The 26,772-nt window shown below is 37.1% G+C and overlaps 1 protein-coding gene across 1 annotated transcript in view; it reads left to right on the forward strand.

Annotated features, from left to right (window-relative positions):
• Window positions 1–26,772, forward strand: part of CNTN5 (contactin 5) — a 657,624-nt gene that overhangs the window by 358,383 nt on the left and 272,469 nt on the right. The window contains exon 10 of the mRNA XM_054692969.1: window positions 7,654–7,749. Within this exon, the coding sequence (XP_054548944.1) occupies window positions 7,654–7,749 (96 nt within the window). The remainder of the gene's footprint in view (window positions 1–7,653; window positions 7,750–26,772) is intronic.

The following is a 26,772-nucleotide window of genomic DNA, read 5'->3' on the forward strand; positions in this document are numbered from 1 at the left end:
CACGCCTCTCTGAAATCTTCAGATATATATACTTTATTAAATATATATCATTTATTGTATATAATAAATATATCCCATATTAAATTATATATACTAAATATATCCTTTATTAAATAGAGAAGCTAGAATTTGAACCAAGATCTTTTGCATTCAAAGCCCTTATTTTTCTTAGCAATCTTTGTAAGCACAGTAGAATTTTAAGATTATCTGTTTAATTAGTAACATAAGTAATTTATTATGAGAAACCATAGAAATTCAATATTTATCTTAAAATAATTCAAGCAAATTAATTGAATGTTCTTCAGAACTTATCTCCTTTCATCATAACCTGTAGTAAGAACAATTTCCAGAATTTGGTTATATGGACTCCTCCGTGTAAACAAGATTGTTGGGAATATGTTCAGATATCATTTACAGAAATATTATAATCCTGTGTACTTAGAAATATTGTATTTTAGAATTACTATACCCCAAAATATAAATTACCTTTCTAAAAAATTTTCTGCCATCCACCTTCCATTTCAGCAAAAGGTTGAAATGGCACACACCTTGCTCCTTCACTGTTGGAAAGTTTCATCTTGTGTAGAAATTCTCTTAAGGACATAGTATTATAATGCATATATGTTTCAGTTTTATTTGTCAGGCTCACTATTTACCAGAAATTTTGAATCTCAAAGTATTCTCATTTTAGAAGATATAAAGCCATAATATTTGGAAAATTTCTCAATATACAGAAATTTCAAAACTAAAATCCCTCAATTATAAAAAATATGAAGATAAATATGTAATTGTTTTATTGCCAGTTATGCATTAGCTCTTTTTTAGGCACCTGTAACTTAATGCACTAGGCATGATCATAAGCAGTGGCAAAACAGAGTATTTTCTAGATTGCATTCTAGTAGGTTGGGGGAGATAGGCACAGAAGCAAGTCATTAAGCATTATTTGTGGAATCGCTTATCCAGAGTATAGACAATTAAGCTAAATGTATAGAACCTCTGTCAGAGTTCATAGACCATGTTCACATTAGTTAAACAAATTTATACAGTTTTTGCACTTGAGATTATTTTGCATTTGAGATTATTCCACCATACATATTATTTGCTGTTGGAGTAACATTTTATAACAGATGTCAAGATTCCAAAAAAAAAAAAAGATCTAAGATCAAAAACATTTTTCTCATACTGTTTGGATAATTTATCTTTCTATAAAAGCAATTACAATGTACTGTCCCACTTATAGTTAAAATTGTTTCTTTCAAAGTGAACATGAACTGGTTTGATTTGGTTTCCTCTTAATCGGTGCACACTTTGGGTTAGACAGGTATGATAATATATAAAGTGAAAATGGCAAATGATAGCATAATTTATTATCTATTATATATAACCAAGGAAGAAATGGTACTGAAAAAAGTTTCATAATAACGAGGCCTTATCCTGTAGATTTTCTTTACCCAACTCTATTTGTATCTTGTTTTAGTTCTTTTCCTCTTATAATAGAGAGTGGGTTTTTTGAGGAACTTCTAATTAGCTCAACTTATAGTCTCTAAAGACTAATTTCATTAAATACCTAACATTTTAAAGGGGGATATGCTCTCCCTCTCACAGATGACATATAACAAATATTTTAAAGAAGTGTAGCATTACCACATATAATATAATAGGAATATGTTCAAAGAAATCATTAATTGTAACATTTTTAAACTAAGAATAACAAATAAATCTACAATAAAAGCATGTTTATTCCAAAACTGAATTCATAATCTTAAATCTCCATGAATGTATTATCTTGAAGGTTCAAATCCTACTGAGTTTTTTTTTTTTTTTTAGTTATTTATCTCCTTATTGCAGTAACATTGATTTACAATTTTATTTGTATTTTAGAGGTACAGGCTCCCCCTTCCAGAGATATTACCATGGTGGGCACTGTCAACCCTGGCACATTTGCTTACAAGTCGATCACATCTCATGAGCTCACGTGTGCCATCAAGAGCTACAAAGTTCACGTCTATGTGACTTTCAGACATGCCCAACAATTACTTTAAAAAAAAAAAACTTATTATTTAGGATATTTCTTAGGATATTTCTTGTACAATGTCTCTAGAAGGCTCTATGTGCAAACAACTACAGACTGAAAAATGTTAATTTAATTTTCTTTCAAATTAAATAAGAATTATTTTTTTCATTCACACCTCACTCTTTCATCTGTCAAAAATGATTATTAATAAGCAATCTTTATGAATATTATTTCAAAAAAATTTATCTTACTTCCACATAGTGAATTGCTATTGTCCTAAAATCTTTTTAAATAACCACACTGAGTTGTTTGCCAGCTCACTACTTGAGTGACCATAGCCAAGTCTTTATTTTTTTTCCTTGCTTTTCAAATATTTAGTAACCTTTAAAATGGTGGCACTCATTTTTAATTTCCAGAATGCTTGGCATAGAGTAGGTATGACAATAGCTCTGTGATTATCTTCATCCATTTACTTTCATTAACTCTTTTTTTTAATAATTTTTCCTCTTTAGTTTTCAGTCATTGATTTTTATTTTTGTTTTATTTTATTTTTAAGATTGATTTATTTATTTTTACAAGCACTGGGTACAGTCAGAAGCGCGGGAGGGTGAGAGAATTCACCAGAGGCAGAGCGGGGAGCAGAGCAGGCAGAAGGACCGAAGGACACTGCTGAGGGGAGCAGCGGGCGGCAGGAGAGGTCTGCAAGCCATGCGGGACCCTCCTTCGGTGGCCGGGGAGCAGCCGGGGATCGAACTGGCGCTGCAGAGGCTGCGGGCAGCTTTGCAACCCAGCGCTCAACCGCTGCGCCACCGGGGAGGCCCTACTTTCATTAACTCTTAATTATTATTGAACATTTCAGAATGTCAAAGATCATTTCTGAATGTGGTCTGAACAATTTGCATTACAGAGTATTTGCACGGAACTCAAAAAATATAACAATCATGTGAATAATTCTGATGTTAATAATAATCGTAACAGCAACACTAACACTCTAGCACGAGTGTTAGAAAACCTGCCAATTGCTTTTTAGAAATCACAGACGTTAGAGACATGAGGTCACTAAGAATGAGCTTCCGGTGTAGCTCCTCATTCTTACAATCTTACATAGTCATCCGACACCCACATATTAATAATTAACAAAACTTAAGTCTCTGACACTAAATGCTTTTATCTTTTTCAGTGGTTTTGCTTTTTGTAAATACTCAAGCCCAATTTTATGAAAAAGTTTAGAATTCTTAATGAATTAAGTCTGTATTCATAGCATTTTTTAAAGTTTCGAGAATTAAGAAAGCCTGGAGCATGGACAGTCTAAACCTTGCTAGCACCATCTGCAGGATAAACGTGTAACCCAGCGCAACTCTAAGCCAGCACCTGGCAAACACAGCTCCCGTACGCAAATATCTGCACTTCGTCAGGGCAGAATTAAGAATAGGGAATTAAAACCAGGAGACAGATGATCACAGGCTTTCATTCCTAATTCTGCACCATGTATCCTCTGCTCTGGCCCGTTCCCTTCAGGTCCCCCGAAATATTATATTGAACATAAATCAAATGAGTATCCGGGACCCCTTAAGCACTTTCCTTCTTACTGGTTTCTTATAATCCTGCCTCTCTCTCCAACACTTCAAAACAAGTCATCTTTCTAGGAAATGGTATTTGATTTTTTTTCGTGTGTGTGTGTGTGTGTGTGTGTGTGTGTGTGTGTGTGTGAGACAGAGAGAGAGAGAGAGAGAGAGAGAGAGAGAGAGAGAGAGAGAGAGAGAGAGAGAGAGAGAGAGAGAGTATGTCTTGGGATTTACACCCCATCCACTAAAATGTCTCAAGGGGTGAAAAATCTTCCTAACTGGTCTGCCAAGTTGCTTAACTCATTCCACCACCCAGTGTGAGCTTTATGAAGTGTTCCAGGAGCAATGGCTTTAGACCACATTATCCAGTAACACTGCGCTCCTCCTGAGGCCCGGAAGGTTTTCATTTCACGATAACCATGAATCCTAACTCTGGGGACAAATCCATCTTCAATTTGGCCCTCTTACATTTTTTTAAAGATTTATTTTATTTGTTTATGCATATAAGAGCTGGGGTGCAGGCCAGAGGTGCGGGGGGTGAGAGGATTCCCCAGAGACAGAGTGGGGAGCAGAACAGGCAGAGCGACTGAAATCCACTGCTGAGGGGAGCAGCAGGGAGACAGGAGAGGGCTGCTGTGCCATGTGGGTCAGCTCCCTGGCCAGGGATTGAACTCATGTTGCAGTGGCCTGCGGATAGCTTGATGGCGCTGAGACTTTAACCCCTGTACCACGAGGGAGGCCCCGGCCCTATATTTTGAGTAAAATTTGCGTCCAACTTCCAGTAATTTAGGAAAGTGTATGACATACTTTTAAGTGCTTATCTTGACTTATAGGATTCTTACCATATCCGTTTTTACCTTCACCTGGAATTTGTTAGCTGTTTGTTTTACCATTTCATATAATATATGTATGTACACACACGCACACGCACACACACACACACTCACATGTAAGCTGCCTCAAATCCTCTGTGAAAAATGCAGGGGGGCGATGATTAAAGTCTCAGAGGTGAAGCAAAGAAGGAAGGAGAGAGAGCATGAGGGGCAGAGAGGGAGGGAGGGAGAGAGGAAGGAACTCAGCATGTGTGTAACTCATAGGGCAATAGCTTGAAGCCCTGCATGGAAATGCACATGGTAAATTCTGGTAGTTAATGAGTGTGGCTGTGACCAGCTGGAGTTATGTTGATTTGGTGGCCCAGACTCCCCTGTGTCAGGTCTACAAAGAGTTGAACCAAGTATGTAGAATGAGTTCATACAACTACATCGTTTCTTCACAGCGTTTCTCTGTCCCCAGCACCTGGTGTAGTGTCTGACGTACAGTATGCATGGAAGAAATATTCGCTAAATGAATTAACAATTGACTGTATTCTATTTCACCATTTCTTCAAATCGCATCAGACATGCACATCCTGTTGTGTTAGGCTCTCATCACATTTAGTATGCACCTGCTTCTTCTCATGGTTGATCTGGAATGAATAGGTGTGATGATTTTGTAAGCTGCCATTCTAGTGACAGCTCATTACTAAGTTCTGTACGAGCTTCTTAACACAGAAAAAGGGTCAGAGCAAAGACAAGGCCTGAGTCCTCTGACCAGCTCTACTGGCTGTTGATGGTACTTCTCGTCTGCTCCTTATGGGCCCATGAGCTTTGTAGGACATGCAGAGAGAGACACTGTAGTTCTCAATTTGAATGTGAATTTTGGAATACTTGTATTAAGATTTTTATTTCTATTTGTTTACTCATTTGTTCCTTCAATGACAAAAGTAGAGCATTTCTAGATATAGATTTGCCTTATGTAAGTGGCAATAAAATAATCAAATCCCCATTCATAAAAGTTGCTCTTTTTTATTTCTCTCTTCAATATATAGAACGTGTAATTTTTTGAAGTGATGCAGTAAGCATTGAAACTTGGAGGCATGTCCACGGAAAGGCCTCTGAGTTTTCAGATGGGTTCTTCCGAGGAAATTAATGCTTTCTGCGCACAATGAAATATAAATAACTTTCATTCAGGCTATTCAGCTAGTTGCCATCCTCAATTCAACCATGAATTTTTTCACATAAAACATACCTCAGACCAGCAAGAGCCTTGTCTGACAATTACCACTTTTACTTTATAAACAATGTCTCCCTTTTTTTCCCTAGAAGGAGGATGTAAATGAGTAAAGTATGCCCTCCATGAGAGTGGGGACTCTCTTTAGAATTTCTCTGTGTTTGTAGGACAGAAAAGTTATCTATTCACAACTGGGAAGAAATCCATTTATCTTTGTGCTTCTGGTGTTATAGTTCCTTGGAAATAAACTATGGGTACAATTCCATGAGGAAGTGTTGGATTGTACCTGTCTCAACAGTTGACACAAAATAAAACAATTATAGCTGAGTGTTATCTTTTGGGTCATTGTGATTTCAAAACACAATTCAGGTCATAATTATTCTATAATTTTCTTTTTTTGTATCTAATTTCCAGGCCATTCTTTCAATTTCTCAGAAATAGGCATTAATTCAGAACATTTCCTATTAAATTATTCTTAAAACTACAATAGGTTGATTCAAAATGTCATAATAAACATAAAATAAGCTTGTAGTACTTGTATTACGAGCTACGCATATACTTTTCAGAAAACATTTAAAAATTCAGTAAAAATTTTGTCCAAAGGGTCTTCTAGAATTTATAAATTCCGTGAGTCATACATATTTGAAAATTATGAAACTTGATTTTTGCTAGACGTTAATGTATGTTTTTAAACTAAAAAAGCTCAAAATAGAACAATATTTTCTATTTAGTCTTGCTACTTTGCAAAACATTTTCTTTGCAATGACACAGAATTGTGTAAAATCCTAAACATTTTTTTCAATAATGAAGGCTTCTCTATCTCTTTGAAAGTATGCTTTCATCATTTATTTTGAATGCATTTAAGATTTTCTTGTAAATTTAGCAAATAAATAAATCTGTGTTAATCTCTTTAAAAAGGTAAATTATGGGATCCCTTGTGGGATATAAAAGTTAGCCATTCATCTCCAATCTATTTAGAATACTTCCTTGATGACATCAATTCAATTGTCAGGTCAACAGACGTTACACTGGAGAGTGTCCATTGTATTACTATGCAGCATGGAATTTTACCATGAAATTTTTTTTTTTAATTTTAAGAAAACTCTTTTCGTAAATAATGGAAGGGAAGGCAGAACAATTTCAAGTAGAATTTCTCACCATAGGAACTTGTGTTCACAGACTGAAAATTCTGGATTAATGCATATTTATAAAAATATGGAACTGCTACCAGTTAGAAGAGACTAATGTGAAAATCATGCCTTTGATCACCTGGCCCGAGATAGGGCACAGGGCAGGTGTGCAGGACAGGGTGTAGATTGGTTAACAATGATAGCTGACTTTTTAAAGCCATGTTGTTTTGAGGGAAGTCTTTTCAATTTGCACAAGTGCAACATAATGTAAGGGAAGATGACTAGACCCAACCAAGTTTGCCACCCTCCCAAAGTCATAAGCACAGTGATATAATTAACTCACGTAGGCCAGTCCTGGCTCCTATAAAATGAAAGTAACATGACCTTCTCATCCACATTTGTAGAATAAAAACACTTTAAATACTCATATTTTGTTGAGGCATAAGTCTCTATAACACAACAAATCCGTGCCCGTTTTTCACACCCCCCCAAGCATGACAGATGAGGCAGTAGTCGGACACTAGTACCCCAAACCACCTCTGTTTCTCTTCTCACTGTGCATGAATTGTTTTCATTAATAATAGGAGAATCACCATGCAGAAAATATTGTAAAGAAATACAAGAACTATTGAATACGTGCTAAATACTGTATTGTGTAATTTATTCCTACACTGGCAACGGTTTGCACTATGAATAGAAACAAAGACTGTGCATATCATCGGAAAAGCATGGCATTTAAAATTGGATGGTATGAATTTATTTTTAAAAGGCCCTCCTATCACTACTTAACAAACAAAAGAAATTTATAATGTGAGAAAAGTAAGTTAAAGTTATAAAAGTAGTGCTTCTTTCAACTCCATTTGCCTTGCATCTGAATGCTGTGTTGTGTTGACAGATCTGGGAAATTTTAGTGGCCGGACGAGAAGCGCAGTCTCTGTGAGGGAAGGCCAGGGGGTTGTTCTGATGTGCTCGCCTCCGCATCATTCACCAGGTACGGTAGTGTCCATTCTCTATTGCTGCTGCTGTCTTTGACTCTGTGCTCATGCTTTTGGCGGGGGAACATTCCAGGTGAAACATGCATGGATTTCTCGACGTGTGTCCGAGCATGATGGAAGATCACGTATGCTGAATCCTGCTGGACAGGGGCATTAGCGCCTGTGGTGAGATGGCTTGAACGCCATTCTGACTGTGGGCGCTGTGCTTGGATTTCCTCCTGCCACCAGTGAGGAATCTGCTCCCTGCAGCACCAGGGAAAAGACAAGCTAAGACCCGAAAACTTCTCGAAGTGATCTGGCCTGTCAGGGTTGAGTTCACTGAATGCCAGTGGGCCACTTGCTTCCTTATATAAACCAGGAGCTGGGTAGTTTATGGTGCTATTTGTCATGCTGGAGAAAAACTAAGAAATAGTTATTTTTATTTTCCAAGAAAACAGTAATTTATTTATTATTTTTGGCTACTTGAATCGTTGTGTGTGTAAGTGCTGGTAATAGGTAAGTACTTGATGGTGGTTGAAGTAACAGAACAGTAAACTATTCAGATTAATTATATTCCCTTTTGTCAACTCATAGCTAATTACACTAATTTTGTTTGAGTCCTATAATTTGAGATAAGGGGCTCTTTGTACCTCAGTATAGTTTTCCTGTAATACAATCTGGAAAGTAGGTTAGAGAGAGATCTCAAGTAGAGAGAGAAATTAAGAGAGAGAGGTCTGTTTCTATCTGAGAAATAAGGAAGACTTAGAGGTAAAATCGATACAAAGTGAGTGTCCTGCGAGCTCATCAATATTTCTACTTTGCTTATTGTGAAACCATATTTGTCTCTAGGCTGTATAACCAGTATAGTAAGGAGACCCACTTGGGTTCTGCCATAGACGATTCTTTCCCTACGTTACAGAAGAACAACAATCAGTTGTCCTAGTTTCTCACCTTTCTCTCACCTTCCTTTGAACTTTTATTTTTTAGTTGAAAGAAAAAGTAAACTAACATTTCAATAGGAATTTTTTAAAATATTTATTTATTTTATGGACGAACTAGGGTGTAGTCAAAGGTTTGGGGGGTGAGAGGATTCAGCAGAGACAGAGTGGGGAGCAGAATAGGCAGATCCACTGAAATCCACTGCTGAGGGGAGCAGCGGGGAGACAGGAGAGGTCTGCTGTGCCCTGTGGGTCAGACCCCTGGCCAGGGATGGACTTCAGGCCACTCAGGTGGCAGTGGTGATAGCTCTAGGACTTAACCCCTAGGCCACCAGGGAGGCCCAGGAAAACATTTTAGAAAATGCTTAGTTTTGAAATCTGAATGATAATCACTCTTAGGAATAATTTCTGAGCTGTACGCTCCTAATTTCTATGTATCAATTCAGTCATTCTAGTCCTGTGAGAGACTCGGGACTTCTCAGCAAATATACCTAGTCTTACCCTCATGTGAATCATGATTTAGATCCCTTCAAATAAATGTATTTCAACTTTTTTATGGATAATACAAAAATATTTTACTGGGTTTAGGAAAAGGTCATAGCATCAATGTATGTGGTTATACAGATTGAATTTGAAGAGCAATATCAGAGGAATATTTGTTAGAAATTAAGATAAAAAAAGGAAGAAAGCAGCCGGGAGCTCCACAGAAGAGGCATGTTCCTCATCAGATACAGGCATTCACAATGGGACTGGTCCCTTGGGGGGAAAAGCAAGATTTTCTGAGAAACAATCTGTATTGCAGGCTGTCATTGAGATGTAAATAAAATGAAATGGGAGACACACCATAAAAGATTATACGTAAACAAGTTACTCAGTGGAAAGCTGTGTAAGATTTCTGATAGGTAGAAAATAGTGTAATGAATTGTGCACTTGAAGAGCATGAGATAAGAATATTTATTAATAGTTGATTAATAATGTGATTGCTGAGATCAGTAAGAGCAGAAGCAATTGCTTTTGTATATTTATATGTTATAAGAAATATTAGACCGATGCTATATTTTAGGCCTGTAAGAGAGCGTGTATGTGACAAGATGCTCATTTTGCAGTTTTATGCTAAATTATTCACTCAAACATCAGAGCTAACACCGTAAAGATTTAGGAGACCATGTTTGGCCCCAAATGTCAGGAACAGCTCAGTATCCAAGCCAAAGTCTAACGCAAACCAGTTGGGCAGTCATCACTTGATCAGCCAAACCCTCTGCATCTCCAGCATCTTTGAACATTCCTTCTGTATTCTTGCCTTACCGAAACTTGCCTCCCCACTAACGACATGACTTCTTTAGAGTTATGGTTGTTTATTCTCCCAAGTTAGAATAACATTGGAGCACCCAGCCTCCTTTCTCCTCACTGCCCATTCTCGTCTCTTCCTTACCCCCAGTTTTGAATTTCAAGCCAGCAGACACTACTACAGTGTTTGTTTTGTTTTGTTTTGTTTTGTTTTGTTTTGTTTTGTTTTGTTTTGTTTTGTTTTGTTTTTCCCCAAGCCATTAGCACACTGCCAGCTCATCGCCCTTCCTCCCTGAAGGTCTGCTCTCCTGGGTCACTGTTAGGTGTGGCCAGCACTAACACCAGTCTCAATATTAGGTGATTTCAGCTGGTCTCAGACAACAGCCACTCCTCTCCATTCCTTTCAGTTTTGTATTCTGAAGGACCTTGTTTAACAACCAGCCTTGGCCCCTTGATCTGTTATCACCAATAACTGCAGCCTCTCAAGTACCACTCGTAGAATCACCCCATCCCCTCAACAGAATCATTCCATTCTCTGAAAAGCGTTCACTATCTTCTGCTCACACAGGAATTAATTTTGTAACCTCGTTAAAACCTATGATCACTGATTCCTTTTTGTAGGAAAGGGCAGAGAGACCTCATTTTGTTTAAAGATTTAAGATTTGGGGCTTCCCCTGGTGGTGCAGTGGTTGAGCGCTGGGCTGCGAAGCTGCCCGCAACCTCTGCAGCGCCGGTTCAATCCCCGGCCACCGGCGAGGGTCCCACATGGCACGCAGACCTCTCCTGCTGCCCGCTGCTCCCCTTAGCAGTGTACTTCGTCAGTCTGCCTGTTCTGTTCCCCGCTCTGGCCCTGGTGAATTCTCACACACACACCCCACACTTCTGACTGTACCCAGTGCTTGCATAAATAAATAAATAAACAAACAAACAAATAAATAAATAAATAAATCTTAAAAAAGAAGATTTAAGATTGTTTTATTTATTTTTTTCCTCAAATTTTATTAGTCACTCATTTACATATCTATCTAACTTGGGAGTCCATTTTCACACCGCCATCTGTGTAGATGCTTCTGTCTTCCAAAATGCCCTTATCAACGCCTTACCTCCTCCCTTCCCTGTCTCCTCATTCCTCCTAGTAAGCAGTGCATTTTTCACAAAGTCTAAGATTTTTTTTTTGTTTTTGTGCCTTGCCAGTCTGTGCTCGTTGGTTATTTATGGTCCATAAATAAGTGAAACCATCTGTCTTTTACTTTCTGACTTATTTCATTTAGCATCATCACCTTAGGATGCATCCATTTGTCTCAAAATACCCCATTTCATCTTTTTTTTTTTTAATAGCTGAGTAGTAGTCCACTGAGTGCATACATTCCACAGTCCCTCCATCTCATCACCTACTGTTGGGAACTTACGTTGGTTCCATGTCTTGAATCTTTTGGATAATGCTGCTATGAACATAGGAGTGCATCAGTCTTTTCCTATGAGTGTTTCCAGGTTGGTTGGTATTGCTGAATCATATGGTATTTCCTTTTTATTTTCGGGTATCTGCATACCTTTTTCCATAAAAGCTACACTAAATTATATTCCCACCACCAATGACAGTTGTTCCTTTTTCTCTGCATCCTCACCAACATTTGTTCTTTCCATTCTTATTAGATATGGGCCATTCTCGCAGGCGTGGTGGGTTATCTTATGGTGATTTTGATTTGTGTTCCCCATATAAGAAGGGAGGTCATCTAAATGTCTTCTGTGGAAATGTCTTTTTAGGTCTTTTGCCCATTTGTCTACCGGGTTGTTTGGTTTTTGTTGCTGAGTGCAAATGATTGATGCCTCTACATTGTCACCCTTCTTACTCTCCTTTTATTCTCATGTTTCTCTCCAGTGATGATCATTTTCTTGCATACAGTCTCAATTTATCATCCCTGTTGTCCTTCATTGAATTGTCAGTTGGCAAAATTATTATCTTACTGTAAATCCAACTTCAGTCTACTGCTTGCCTGACCCTATTCAGCTTAATGCCACGAGGACAGGATTCTTGTAGTTTTTGTTCAGTGTTGTATTCCATGCCTAAAACAGTGTCTGAGCAGAAGAATAGCTGAGAAATACTTGTTGAGTGGATCTATGCATAATATGTATTAATAAATAAAACCTGTTTAGCCTATAAATAACAATCAGAGATATTAAGAGAGAAATAATAAACAAGAACAGTTTATGTAGTAAGAAAAGTTTTCTTACCTCTTTCTCAGAATGATGTGAACAAAAATAATAGTAGCCTAGATAAATGAAATATGCTTTTGAACATTAATACATAAGAATAAAATGTGGTACTTTTGTATTTTGGTACTTTTATATTTTATATTTATAAAATATAAATATTTTATATTTTAAACGAATTATCTAAGTCTGAAGGATTGGAATTTTTAGTTGAAGTCAAAATTGTATTTAGAAGTAGTAATTTAATTCTAGTGCCTTGCTTGACTAATTAAAGGGAGAACTTTAAAAATTCTCAGGAAAGTCAAGTCAAAATTCTTGCTGGAAAGCAAAGATAATTGTAGAAAAATAAGCCAGAGCTGTTTAATGAGAGACCTTGGGTCTTCGATCTTATTCAAGCACCTTCTAGACATGACCTCAACTTAGTTTTGTTGCAATGAGATTTCATATTGTAAAAGGAATTTAAAGAAACCTGATACATGCTAGAAATCTCAGATCCAAATTACTGTCTCATCCAAACAGTCATATAGCTCCCAAAGCACACCTATTTTAACTGATTATTGTGTTCTCCACTTTATTTCCTTCTTTCAAGTCATAATTAATTGTTCTGGTTTATTAGGATAATTTTAAGTAAAGTATTAGAAATAAATGTTTACTAATATGTTTGTCCCCTCCCCCAGTAGATTATATCTTCCTCAAGGTCATGAAACTTGTCATATTCCTATTTATTCCTAGTGCTTGGCACAGTATATGACTCTTAGTAGGTATTCATAAAATGCATGCTAAATAGATTTACTGATTTTAATAATTGAGATATACAGAGCTTTAGACAGTTTCTGTCAGTCTCCTGTTATTAGTTACCATAATCCATATTCATGACATATATTTGTGTGACCTGATATCATCTTCACATATTACTATTTTAAAAGATAGCAGCCACAATGACTCAATAGTAACTGTATGAACTGATGAGCAGGTTAGACACTAGAGAAGATTAAGTCATGTTCAGAAATACCCCAAAGATCCATTTTCTCATTACCTCAAATGGAAGTGTAATGCACATTTTTTCCTGAGAATTAAAGCAAAAGCTCAGATCAACTTATGTACTAATTTTCCCTATTTGCTTCCCAAGAGATCAATATTAATTCCTGTCAGTAGCCAATGTGAATGACAACATCTTGATTGGATACTTGAGTAGTTATCCATCTGCGAGGAAATAAATATATTTTTAGCACATTTGCCCAAAATGAATTTAGTTGCCAAAAAGTAATTTAGTAATTTTGAAATTCAGGATTATGCTATAAAGAAAAGTTCTGTGAAAATGTAGAAATTAATCTTTATAAAGCATATAACTATATAGACTTAGTTTTGGTTAAGAGGTTAATAAATGTCAGTAATTACTGTTTTGCTTTAAATATATTTCAGTTGGCCCCATTATGTGCAAAAACTTTATCTCAGATGCATCCATAGAAACGGGACTTAGAATTTTTGTACAAAATGTCAGTCTATAGAGCAATATATAGACAACTTTACAATATGACAATCACATTTTTACATTTACTGTGTCATGTAATACTTTTTTAAAGATTTATTTATGTATGCATACAAGAACTGGGGTACAGGCCAAAGGTGGGGAGTAAGAGGATTCACCAGAGACAGAGTAGGGAACAGAACAGGCAGACTGACCGAAATACACTGCTGAGGGGAGCAGCTGGCGAGACAGGAGAGGTCTGCTGCGCCATGTGGGTAGCTCCCTGGCTGGGCCAGGTGATAAAACTTGTGCTGCAGAGGCTGCAAACAGCTTCACAGGCTGCATCCCAACCCCTGCACCACCAGGGAGGCCCCTGTGCCATGTAATACTTATTAAATATCTAGGTGTTACAAATTATTGTCATCTCTGCTATGTTAATGAGGAATCTAAGCTTCAGAAAGATTAAATGAAATACTTAAGTTCTTAGTAAATGATGAAACCAGGATTCCAATTGACACATTTTATACCATATGATGTTCATTTGGGTTAAAGCCATACTGAAACCTTTATATCATGAATACAAACAAGACTTTTTAACAATGGAATTGCCACCTTCTTGACAATATGCTAAGTTTACTATATCAAGTATTGTACTTCTGTTTTCATTCACCAAGTGGTTGCCTTTAATGAGTTGAATTTAAACTAATGAATTGAGTCTGTATTTATTTCTGTCATCTTGCATACACTTGCCTTTTCCATGATGCATTTGCATCCTTTTCAGTTTCATTGACATTTTAAAATTATTAGTGGAGGGATTTTAAATGTATTTTCTTGTCATTTCAAATTTTTGTTATTTTAGTTCTAATTTAGAAATGATATATAAGACCTTAAAATGCCTATATAAAATCATTTTGATCATTTTGAATATGGTTGTCCTTGGTAGTTGAATGATCATTTATTAGTCAATCTGAGGGATAAACAGAACTCAAATTTACTGCTCTGTTTCCAATCAAATAAGAAATAAAGTTGATTTGGGACCGAGTAATATTAGTTGAGTTGTGTAGAAACCAAGTGGTAGGTATAACAGAGTGCTGGGTCTGTAAGTCTGAAGTCTGAGAAAGGGGCCTAGTAGGAGGAGAAGACAGTTTTGTAGGAGAAGATAGTAGGAGAAGATAGTTTTGTGCATAATCAGCAGAGTTAATCTGCGGAGTAATTAGAAGATTGGCTGGGATCTCAGGGAGAGTGTTTACAGTGTGAACATCAAATATTTCCTTTTCAATAGCAAGCACTGTGGGGGGAGAAAAGAAATGAGAATTTGTTTCTGTGATACCAACTAGTTTAAATTGCTTCCAATTACTGATAAATATCTGCATTTAGTGGCACAGTTTGAGCAGATCTCATCTCTACGTTAAAATTAATAAAATCCTTAGTTTTCATTTTTTACTTCTAAATGGTTTTAAGGATTAAGATGCAAAAGTGTCTCCGACTCATCAGGGCTGAACTGCTTTAGTTCTCAAAGGTTCAAGTCCTGGAGTCCTCGAAGTTAAGTGCAGCTTCCAGGAACACCAGGAGTTCTCTGCTTGTCAAGGAGAGGAGCGTCTATCCTCAGGAGAAGGAGCCAGAATCATTATTTGTCATCTCATTAATTCTGGAGAATTCTAATGGGCCCTGAGTTGTGGTGGAAAAGAGTATAATAGGTGCAAACTGTGTCCTAACAACCAGAACATTCAATAGGATAAACTCTGGGGTACTTAAACGTGCCCATCCAGAGAAACGACATACATGTAAGAATTTATTTCCAAAACTGTCGTCATTGTCCTTATTCCACTGCCTACACTCCTAGCTTATTCTCAGTTCTGCTGGCCTAATAATTGATTTGCCTTTGTGATCTTGTGGCATTATGTGGCATTGAGTCCCAGGCAAAATAAATCCTCAGTCGTTGATATACCTGGTTCCTAAAAATTCAAACCACAGATCCAGATCCCTCAAAATTACCGCGCTCTTCAAGGCAATGAGTCTCTGTACCCGCACTCCATCAACCACAAGACTGTGGTGAGACTCATTTTACTATGGGGAACACTGTTGCTAAATATAAACTGGATCTCAAATTGAAGGCAAATAAAGCCGTAATAATTGGTTATATAGAAACACAGAAGAATCTGGAGTCAGGACATTACATGAAGATTTACAAACTAAATTTGTTTTATAGCTCCATATATGTTTTGAGCTATCATAGAATATAGCTGAATTTATGAAATAATGAGCTATAACAAAGCTGATGCCTGAACACACAGCAAACATATGAGCAATAGGCATTTGTTCCTCTGACAGTTTCTCACTAGAAACTATAATACATCATTTATTCCATTTGGAAAAATATTTAAGTGGCAGTGAACACTAGAGGACTAACAGCCTGCTCCTGGCCCTGATGCTAAGTGTGAGCATCCAATTCATTCCCCCTGGCCTGAGATGCCTCTTCTGTGAATCACTGGTTGGAATGGAGCTAAGGAGGCCTTTAGTCCTTGTGTCTGAGATGTAATGCTCTGATTGAGATGTTTGCTATTAAAGAAAAAAATAAAAGAATGTGTTTTCTATAGATTGAGAAATTTTGACCTCAACTTAATTTATTACCTAATTTTAGCAGGTAATAAACAGGTTTGCCAGCCTGAAGCTCATTATGGAACCAAATGCTAGATAAGTATGAATTTCTAGAGGTTGCAAATAGGTGGCCTCTTAAACAGTGCAGTGAGGAGTACGAGCTGATTTTTTTCTATATTCCACTGAATATTTCACTTGGGATTTGAACACAGACTCTGGACACGGAAGTGGACTGGGCTCTGACACTTGCCACTGACTCTAGTAACCTCTGGCATTTATCATCATCTATGTTTGTTAAATTAAACCATATCTCACCTGTAAAGGGGGCATCATAAAAACTACATCAGGATTATTGTGAGAATTAAGAGATAGATAATGTGAAATAATTAGCTCAAGGCTGGTGAGATAGTAGACATTGAATTCAATTTTGTCTTGAAGCTTTGTCTTCAGGAATATGCTTTAAAATGCAAATGCTTATGAGAGAGGTGACGTCTTAAATCATTACGTCTAGCAGTAATTACCAGTTGGCTGGATTAGTTGACAAGAAAGTGATAGCAAAGTACCTGGAAGGTGAGTGGCATTTGGAAATGTGAATCTGAGGGCTTGAGAGAACGGATCAATGAGCAGAAACATGAGCCTGACGGTGAAGGGACAGACACAGGTGTCTTAGCTATTTTCAGGGCATGGTTTCTCCTACGATAGTTGCTACCAAAAATCATTAGCTTAGAGGAAATCAATATTTTGTTTGTATTTTTCCTAAAAAATGAATTGACATTATAAAATCTAGGTCTCAACTTAAAATTCTGTCATAATTGCAGCTATGTGAAAAAAGTTATAAAATAGTAAGACAGCAAGACAGCATAGCATGTAAATCAAGGCTTCCTATTTAACTTTCGTACAAGATCACAAAAAGTCATTATCCCAAAAATATTTGACAGCATAGCTGTTTTCCTAAGTCCTCTGTTTGTTATTTGATTTCAGATCACAGGGTATTGAATCAGGTAAGATTCAACGTTCTTGCACTTTCTGGCTACTCAATAGATCTTCATTTGTTTGTAATTATACTCTAAGGATTGAATCCACTTTCCAAATGTCCCTTTATTAACTTCGTGAATTCCACAACATTTTTGCAAGACGTGCAATATATGACTGTGCATTCTTATTTGTTAGAGGTAACTGACCCAAAGAGATTGGGAAAGATATAGATTTTATTCCTGCAAAAGGAATAGTATTTGCATTTTGCAATCAATACTCTGCAAAAGGAAGAGTATTAATTTTGTAATCAATTAATTTGCCATAGTTGTCATTATGATTTTTCTTCCTCAAAAATATCTGGTATCAGGGCCTCCCCTGGTGGCAGAGGCGGTTGAGTGCAGTGCTGTAAAGCTGTCCGCAGCCTCTGCAGCACCAGTTCAATCCCGGCCGGCTGGCGAGGGTCCCACATGGCGCAGCAGACCTCTCCTGCCATGCCCGCTGCTCCCTTCAGCAGTGTATTTCAGTCCATCTACCTGTTCTGTTCCCCGCTGTGTCTCTGGTGAGTCCTCTCACCCTCCCACGCATCTGGCCTGTACCCCGGTTCTTGTATAAATAAATAAATAAATCTTTTTAAAAAATCTGGTATCAAGGTAAGTTGAGTTACATTATTTGGACCCAAGAACTCTATTGTGAAGTTTTAACTAGGTTATCCATTGTTAAGTTTTAACTAGGATAAAGAAAAGGGAAGTAAAACAGTATTTTACATTTTCCATATAGTATCTTATTTCATCTTTATCCCTGCTTTATAAGTTTATTTTGTAAATGGAAATTTTGAAACTCAAAGAGAAACTTGTCTAAAGACCTATATCTAATAAACAAATGACAGACTGAAGACTGTGTAATTCCAACCCCATTATCCTTTGACTATATCCTATGATCTTCCCACAACATCATTCAGAAATGTTATTGAAAATTTCTATTTTGTGTATGTGTTTGTCAACATGTTTGTTATACTTAAGTAAACAAGTAATTTCATTATTTTTATTGACTTGACAAAAGTGTTAACTGAACTGAGCATTCATTGCTGCCAAAACCAAGTATCTAGACAGTATATTAAATAGTGTTTATGAAATTTTCCTTTTTAGCAAGTAGATAAATGAATGCATAGTCATGTTTCTACCTCAATAATTATTAATATATACAAGCCAGAGCAGATAGGTGAGAATACAAGTGCATTGAATATAATGATAGAAAAATAAATGTTATTTTTTATTATGCATGTTTCCTATGTGACTAAAAGAATACAAGGGTTATACCTTAAATTACACAGTAAGGCTATTTCAACCTAAACTGTGCTCTCTACAGAAATATTTGTAACATGAACTTGAACCGGCTGTTTGATAGTTTCTAAACTTGTTTGTCAACAAATACATTTTACTTTCTTTTAAAACATGTGCTTTTATTATTTTCTTGCTTGAGTTGCACTTTGTGAGAGTGTGTTCTCTACGTAGCACTAGAAAGGAGAGCTCAACGTGTTTTGGAGTATTAGGTTTTTAACTGTAGCTGACTAAATTTACACTTGGAAAGCTAATTATCACAAAACAAACACTTCAGCTCCGGGTTGTTTTAGAGTATTTAGACACCGCAGAAGAGAAATGATTTAGAATGTTGCAATAATTTCTCTTTTGCTTCGTATATTTCTTTGAAATGTCTACGTAGAGCAGTTCCAGTTTATTCAATTATTTTTGTCTTTTAGTTGAATATGGCCATTTTTCTCAAACTCCTTTAACATAGTCTATCATCCCCTCTTATGAGTGATCTCCTCTAAACAGAAGGGCATGGGAACTAAAGGCCGGCGAACAAGCTGCTTACACCTCAGTTATCGGTCACATTACTTGCAGTAACTATTGTTTTTATGGTGTGTTACTGTGAATTCCCATTTTCATGTAGTTTGGGCGAAGCAGTTGGACAACTAGTCAAATGAGTGTGATGAAGTACAGCCAAGTTAGAGTTAATTAATGAGCTTATAAATTAAAAGACCTCGCATTTTCTGAAAGTTGTAATGTTTCTTTCTCCTCATGTGCTATGACATACCAAAGAAACCACACATTCTCCGTGACTGACCCAATAAGGAAAAGCGATGAAGAGATAGGCTGAGTGGGGTCAGACTGTTGAGTGTGAGCTCTGCTTACACTAATCTGCCGGACTGGAGGTTGGAAGGCGAAGGAGCAAAATTCCCTCTAGTCTTAGCATCTGCCATGACAAATGGGGCTTCCAAGCACCCTGAACTGATTATAATATTTTGAAGTATTATTTGGTATTATTTTCCCCCAAGTTCTAGGTAAATCTGTAGCACAAAGGGTCTTTAAGAAGAACAGACAGCAATCACATTGATTCAAAAAAGAAATTCCAAAACAAGAAAATAGTAGATGCTGGTTTTAAATGAAGATTTATCAGCCCAGAAAATAAGAGTCAATAATGCCAGAGTCCAGGTCTCTGCTTTCTTGTGTGAGAGATCTGACTATTGTTTGTTCATCTTGTAACTAACTCATAAACTAAGCACAGTTTCATCAGAATAAATTCTCAATCGTGGTCAAGCAACAAGTCTGTAAATCCAAATACAAAATAGTTTTGGCTCTGTGGGACATGCAGTCTTTGTCAAGCTACTCAACTCTGCCTCCGTCCCATAAAAGCAGTCCCAGTCATTGCAAAGTGAATGAAGGTGCCTGCGTTACAATGAAGTGTTTGTGGACACTGGCATTTGTATCCCATACACTTTGCATTCCTTTGAATTTTTTCAATTATTTAAAAATATCCATTTCTAGCCCACAGTTTATTAAGAAGCAAGCAAACTTCAGATTTGATCCATGACTAGGGTACGCCAATACCTGACCTAAACAAATTCTATTCCCGGGTCTATTTCTTCTTTGAGGATCTCTGACAAGGTCATTTTCTCCCTGATTCTTCATGTATCTTCCTTCTTCTTCTTTTTTTTTTTTTTTTTTTACAATATTCATTGTAAAACTGTTGGGATGTGAGTAGAGAAGAAGCATGTATTATTTCACACTCTTTGAAACCCAGAAACCCAACTCAGGATAGTTTACATTTAATTCAACAGGGAATGTATTGCTCTTATGCACTGGGGTCAGGGTGACCTTGGAGAAGGTATGTACCCAGTTCTCACAGTAATTACTCATTTTTAAAACTCCACACATGTCTATGGTTGTTGAAAGAATACCATGAGATAATATATGTAAAGTGCCTGCTGCACAGTAAATATTTCAAGCATCACGTTATCTTTTTTTAACCTCAACTTCACTTTATCCCTTTCACCTTTTGTTTTGCTTAGTAAGAAAGGATTCATTCTTCCCTACTCGAGTCTCTTTTCAGCAGTCCTTCTGCCTTCTCTTATGTAATTCCTGGAATCCATCCCAATACATAGCAGTCATTTCTGACATGTCATTTCCCTTGCTTCATCTCCACAGCTGAGGCAGACCTTGCATCTTTGGATCTCTTATGGCTTCTGACATAGGATTAAATGCAAAGCTGCTCTTCTCCATAGATTCTGTTAATTAATTATTTTCTCCTACCTACACATAAATTTGGTTCAATAAACCCGAACCATCTTAAATTGCTCGTTTCTGTATCTTTCAGAAGATAATATTATCATCCTTTATTATTTTCAAGAAAATAATAGAGCAAAATAGTTATTTAATCATAATGTAAATTTTACTATCGAGATATAGAAATAAATAGGAAATATTACCTTCATTTAGGAATTTTAATTAATACTTTCAATTGGAAAATTAACGTTTGAGTCATTAGTACATGTACCCTTTATTTTATATCACTTATTAAATATGGATTGTTTTTATTAGTTTCATTAAAACATAATGAACATTAGCAATTTTCTGTCTAATTCAATGAACTTTGGGGGGAAAAAAACAGAGCCATGTAACCACAATCATAATCAACACGTAGAAAATTATTTTCAGAACCACAATATATTCCCCAAAGTCTCTGCCCCTCAAATTCCTCCCCAAGAGATCTACTTTCTGTTCTTAAATTTTGTCTTCTTCAGATGTGATTTTAAAGGAAATCATAAAAACGTCATCTCTCGAGACTGGTTTCTTTCAATTAGAATGTTTATGTGACTCACCCATGATACTGAGTCAGTAATTATTATACCAATATTACATTATTTATTATATTATGTTGCATTACATTAGTATCCCATTGTCTTGTGCACTAGGCTTATCATTCACTAGTTGGTGATGGTGGGATGTTCTGTACCTTAGGCTATCGTAAGTAAATCTTCCAAGAGCCCTGGAGTATGAATATTTAAGTGAAGAATATATGTCTGATAGTGCAGGTAGATACATAAGCTTTGTTTTTCCCATGAATGTAACTTGCTTGTACATTTCCATGAAGTTATCTGGAAGTCTTCCTTTTTTATGTTATCATTCTATGCTTAAAAAATATACACAACTTGAACACTAGTCTCTATAGTTTGTTTACCTCCTAGAATGACATGCACATCCTTCTTTTCTGAAGAGTTTTTTTAACATACATTTTCTTCATTTCAGAGTTAAGATTTCGTCCATTTCCACTTGAAAACAAAATACAGGATGACTAATACTGATGAAAGATTCATGCAAAAACACTGGTTATATTTCTTTTCTCTTTTTATTCATTTGAAAAATTTTTTTTCAACCCAGAGAGATAAGCTACGTCTATGTAGTATCTAGTCAGAATCACTCGAAATTTTTCAAATTTGTTAGATTTGAAAATTTAACAAACTGACATCTTTCAGGTGAGAATTGGTGTAAATCTTGATTTGTATGAGAGGATCATGCACATATACTATAAGCCATCATGATATAATTGTTATATTTGTCCATATAATCACTATCAAAATTATTAACACTTTTCCCCTATTCCTCTCGAAGGGGTAGAAGAAATAATTGTTATATATATATACAATCATTGAAATAGAATTGACATTAATTATGAGGAAATTGAAAAATAAACTAGGGCTATATATATCGTTAATGATGAAGAATGCGCTTTTTGTGTGGCTAAAGCAATGATATCAAGAAAAGAGGAACTGAGTCTCCAATCTTATTTGTCTATCCATGCATGCATATATGTATGTAAACACATATGTATGTGCATATGTAAGTAATGTAATATAATTAAGTATATACTTGTAATTATCTTATAAGACAGAAGGAGATTAATAAATCGATAAAAGATTGCTAGTCTCCAGATTCATGTAAATGTGATCTGGAAGTAGTATACAGAGCTGACCTTTCTCAACCAAAATTCTACAAGGAAATTAAGCACTATAACAATTTGAGTGGTGATTTTTTTTTTCAGAGCTTCCGAACATAGTGAGAACTGTTCTAAATGAGTAGAGAACAAGTTAATTCCTTGCAGTATATACAATATATGCATTAGGGCAGTAAGGATTAGGTCTTTTTTAATAAGCAATATATTGAAAATATCATTGCATCTCAAAAATGTTTAATCTCCAATTTTATTTTAAGGACTACATACTATTCTAGAATAACATAATTACCTTAACCCCTACCTGATGTTTGATGTTTAAACTAATAAAATTTCATTGGTGTTTTCAATATCCTTGCAATGAACATTAGTAGATAGACATGTGTGTGTATTCTAAATTAGCATCTTTGCACTAAAGTTTCCTTATGAAAGAATCAGTCAGAATAGTTTTGATAACTGTTGTTAAAATGCCCTCCAAAAAATGTGTGATCACGTGCGCTAGTCACATATCATCTGAGCACTCATCATGAAGCTGTCTTCTTAGACTAGTTGTGCCCTCTTTGGTGTCAATGGCCCTTTGCCAGACTTCTGAACTTCCAGTCACTGGACGTGCAGCTAATACTCTGTGGAGAAGGTGTAGGTGGATCAGGAAGAGCAGGTATATTCCCTGGCCTGTCTTTCTTCCTCCATGGAGTCTGGTTCTCTTTTAGTTTTTGTAAAGGACATTCACTCTTTCCCTACCTGCGTTGTGGCTGCTCTTCTCAAATGCCGTCTGCCCTTCCATCAGGAATAGCATTCTTAATCCTCCATCTAACCTACCGCAGGAAAGTACGTTGCAAAGTAGAGGGGCCCCAGCTTCCCAGCTCTTGTCTCCTTCAATGTTCGTGAGGCACAGTCATTATTTTTACCTCCTGCTGAAGACATTTGCAGAGGTCGAAAAAAAAATCTTTACCAAACGATAATAAATAGCAAGGTGTGCAGAAATACACATCCACCTGCTCATTGGCTGATTCACTTAAAATGCAATTAACATGTTGCCTAAACAAATAACCAGTTCATTTTCTTTCAGAGGTTTCAACTTAGCAAGTTCTAAGACTACACACCGTTTGCTATTTTTTTTTATTATTATTTTTCTGGGAGTAATAGGAATGAGTCATGCATTATCCAATTAATCCTCCAAATGGTTTCACCTTTTTCGTTTCTTTTTTGCAAAAGGACACTGCCTGCTGTTAAGTGCTTAACTGCAAGAAGCATTTTTGCACTAGAAGGGAACAATTCAGACTTTCCCATCATTGTGAAAGTGTTAATATGTGAACCTTATTAAAAAGGCAAAGCAATATCAAATCTCACAGCCTTATCTTTCTCTAGTCTGCTGTTGAGTTATTATCCCAGCAAGGCTCGAGACACAGGGGTAGTCACGGTCTCTGAGGCTCAAGCAGCCAGATCTGGCTAATGGTGAAGAAAGCAGAACAGCCACCTCCGCTGCGGGCATTGTCTCACCAGAGAAGTCAGCAAAATGTCCCACTGGAATGGAAGCCCCTTGTCTTAGATGTGGGGTTCTCCTTAAATATCACACAGAGGTGTATGTTATGGACCCTCTTCTTTCAACAACTAATGAACAAGATTCAAGGGAAACAGTATTTACAGAGCTCCATCGTGACATGAGCAGAGCTACATTCATGCATGGATTGCTCAAGCTAACACAGTAGACATCCAAGATGCCTTCATGTTATTGTGTTTTTCAGATGAAACCGCCAATGGGAAAGGGAAGATGAGGATTCTGTAGCTAGCTTGTGCTCTTTCTGATTGCATTTGTGTAGTTAAGACGGCCTTTTCAAATGTGTTTTTTTTTTTGTTTGTTTGTTTTTGTTTTTTTAACATCTTGTTAGGTAGAAATGTCTGGACACATAATAACGTAATAAGCAAAGAGACTGTGATTAGAATGCGCCCTGTCTGCTGGGGAGAAGACAAGTCAGCTGCTGGGATCTGCAGCCCCTAGGTTGTGCTGCCTGGGCCTGGAGGTCCGCATAGAAATGCTTTCTCTTACGCTCTTCTTACATGTAGCAGAAAAGGTCTGGCGCTAACAAGCATCGAGAATGAGCGCCCTTGGACATGGCGGATCAGTCACTGGAACTGCTGTGGCCCTGGGGAGAGTGAGAGTTTGCAGCAGAGAGCTGGCTGACCTCGCCCAATTAACACAGCTCGAGGCAGGCAGGGCTGCGCTCGGGGCTGCGTTCCGGGCTGCGGTCCAGGTTATGTCAACAGCATCACTCCGGGTCCTCTCAGCGCCTCTGTATTGGACACAAGAGAAAGAGGGGGAAATAAGGGGAAAGTTTGGGCTATTTCTTCTCAGTACTGGAGAACTTGGCTTTTCCCTTCGGGTGTGCACTCTTTCTGAGCCTGTGCACGGCGCCAGGAGCTTGACAAACAGACCGGCAAGATGGGGCAGTGCTGTCATTGCCACACTAGCTTTCCAGGGGAGGCTGATACTCCTAAATGTCACAGCACTCCAGTCTGAAGTGTAGCTAATAGAACGTCTTTAATCTAGAAGTTGAACCAGGCGGCGGCACACTGAGAAAGTTCTGCATGCATTGAAAATATACTCCATTACATTTTATATCTTTCTTTGTGTTTAATAAAAGAAAATGAAAATTTCCCAAAGCCTGCTATTCAGGATGCAGAATTCTGCTGTCTGGCTTTGGGTAGCATTTGTATCTTGGAAATGGGCTCCACAGAGTTTAAACTAAAAACAGCCTTTTTTTTTTTCTCAGAATGATATTCAACAAATCAACAAAGAACCCAGGAGATGTTTGTTCTCTGTGATTTGTGATTTGTGCTGGTATAGTCTCTGCAGTTAAAAGCTTCCAAGTCTCCAGTGGCATGGCCAGGTGGCTCCCTGTGCCAGACAACTCTTCACAGCTCAAGGACACACACCCCAGGGTTCTGGGTGATTCTGATGCCCCTTTTGCTGGGTCTGGTGACAGAAAAAGCTGCCCAACCTTAAGAATCTTGGTTTCAGTTCTATAAAACTGAGATAACCACTTATATTATTACAAATAATGGAGAGTATTTAGCAAAATTCTGACACCGAAAATTGCCTAATGTTTGTACAGCTACTAAAACACTATGTGACATGAGGAAATGTCATTCTTTGCAGCCGTCAAGACATTTCTCTCCTTAGGGAATCAAGGCGTATGATGGAAAGTGAAAGAAGCAAGCAATAGCCCGGAATTGTTTTAAGCCTTTCCAAATGGGAAGAACAGATTATTAGCTCAATACCGGTTCAGTTATATAACCTTGGAATTTTCATCATATCTATAGATTCGTTTTACTCTAAAAAAACTTCTTTGGCTAACAGATAATATAAATTAATATCTTAAATTTATTTGTGGAATGCTTCCAAGGCACCATTCATAAAGCTCTGATCTTTGTTTAAGTCACTTCTAATCTTTACAAACAACGTGAAGGAAAGCGTATCTTCATTTTCAAAATAGGGCAGCTGAGATTGAGGTGCATTCAGTAACTTCCCCAAGGTTGTAGATAAGAACTGGTGAAGCCAAGGTTTAAAAAATTAAAATGAACTCGAGCTGAAGGAAATTGTATCTGCTTTGTGTCTGAATTAGTGAGTACATGATCCGACTCACCCAAGATTGTGAGTTCTTATAATTTATTACTCTTAATAAACACGGAGTTTTGTGTGGCTTTGGGAGAAACAGTCCATATCTTTTTTTTTTAATTGAGGCAACATTGGTTTATAACTGATTTTGGGTACCTGTTCACACCTCTTCAAATGAGCATTTGAATACATACCCACAACCCAAGCACCCATTGATCTCCATTGTCCACTGGCCTCATCCTCCCTCTACTTCCCAACCCTGCCCTCTGCCTTCAGATCCTTGGTGCTATCGTCAGATTCCTAAGGTTTGTTTTTGATTTAGTTTTATCAATTCCTTTGTTTTGCATTACTGTCTTCTATGTGCAAGTGAAATGATCCAGTGCTTGTCTTTCTTCTTCTAATTTATTTCCCTTAGCGTAAAGCCCTCCAGTTCCATCCATGTTGTTGCAAATAGCAAGGGTTCATCTTCTTTTGTAACTGACTAGCACCCCTTGTGTACATGTTACCACATTTTCTTAATGCGCGCATTTGTCCTTGGGCGGGTAGGTTGCTTCTATAACTTGGCTACTTTAAAGGTGCTGCAATGAACAAAGGAAAGTATAGGTCCCTTTGAACTAGTGTTTTTGCATTCTTCAGGTGGATATCTTGGAATGATACA

This window comes from Talpa occidentalis, unplaced genomic scaffold, assembly GCF_014898055.3.
Source record: "Talpa occidentalis isolate TD23 unplaced genomic scaffold, MPIMG_talOcc4v2.1 talOcc4.12, whole genome shotgun sequence".
Classification (NCBI taxonomy): Eukaryota; Metazoa; Chordata; class Mammalia; order Eulipotyphla; family Talpidae; genus Talpa; species Talpa occidentalis.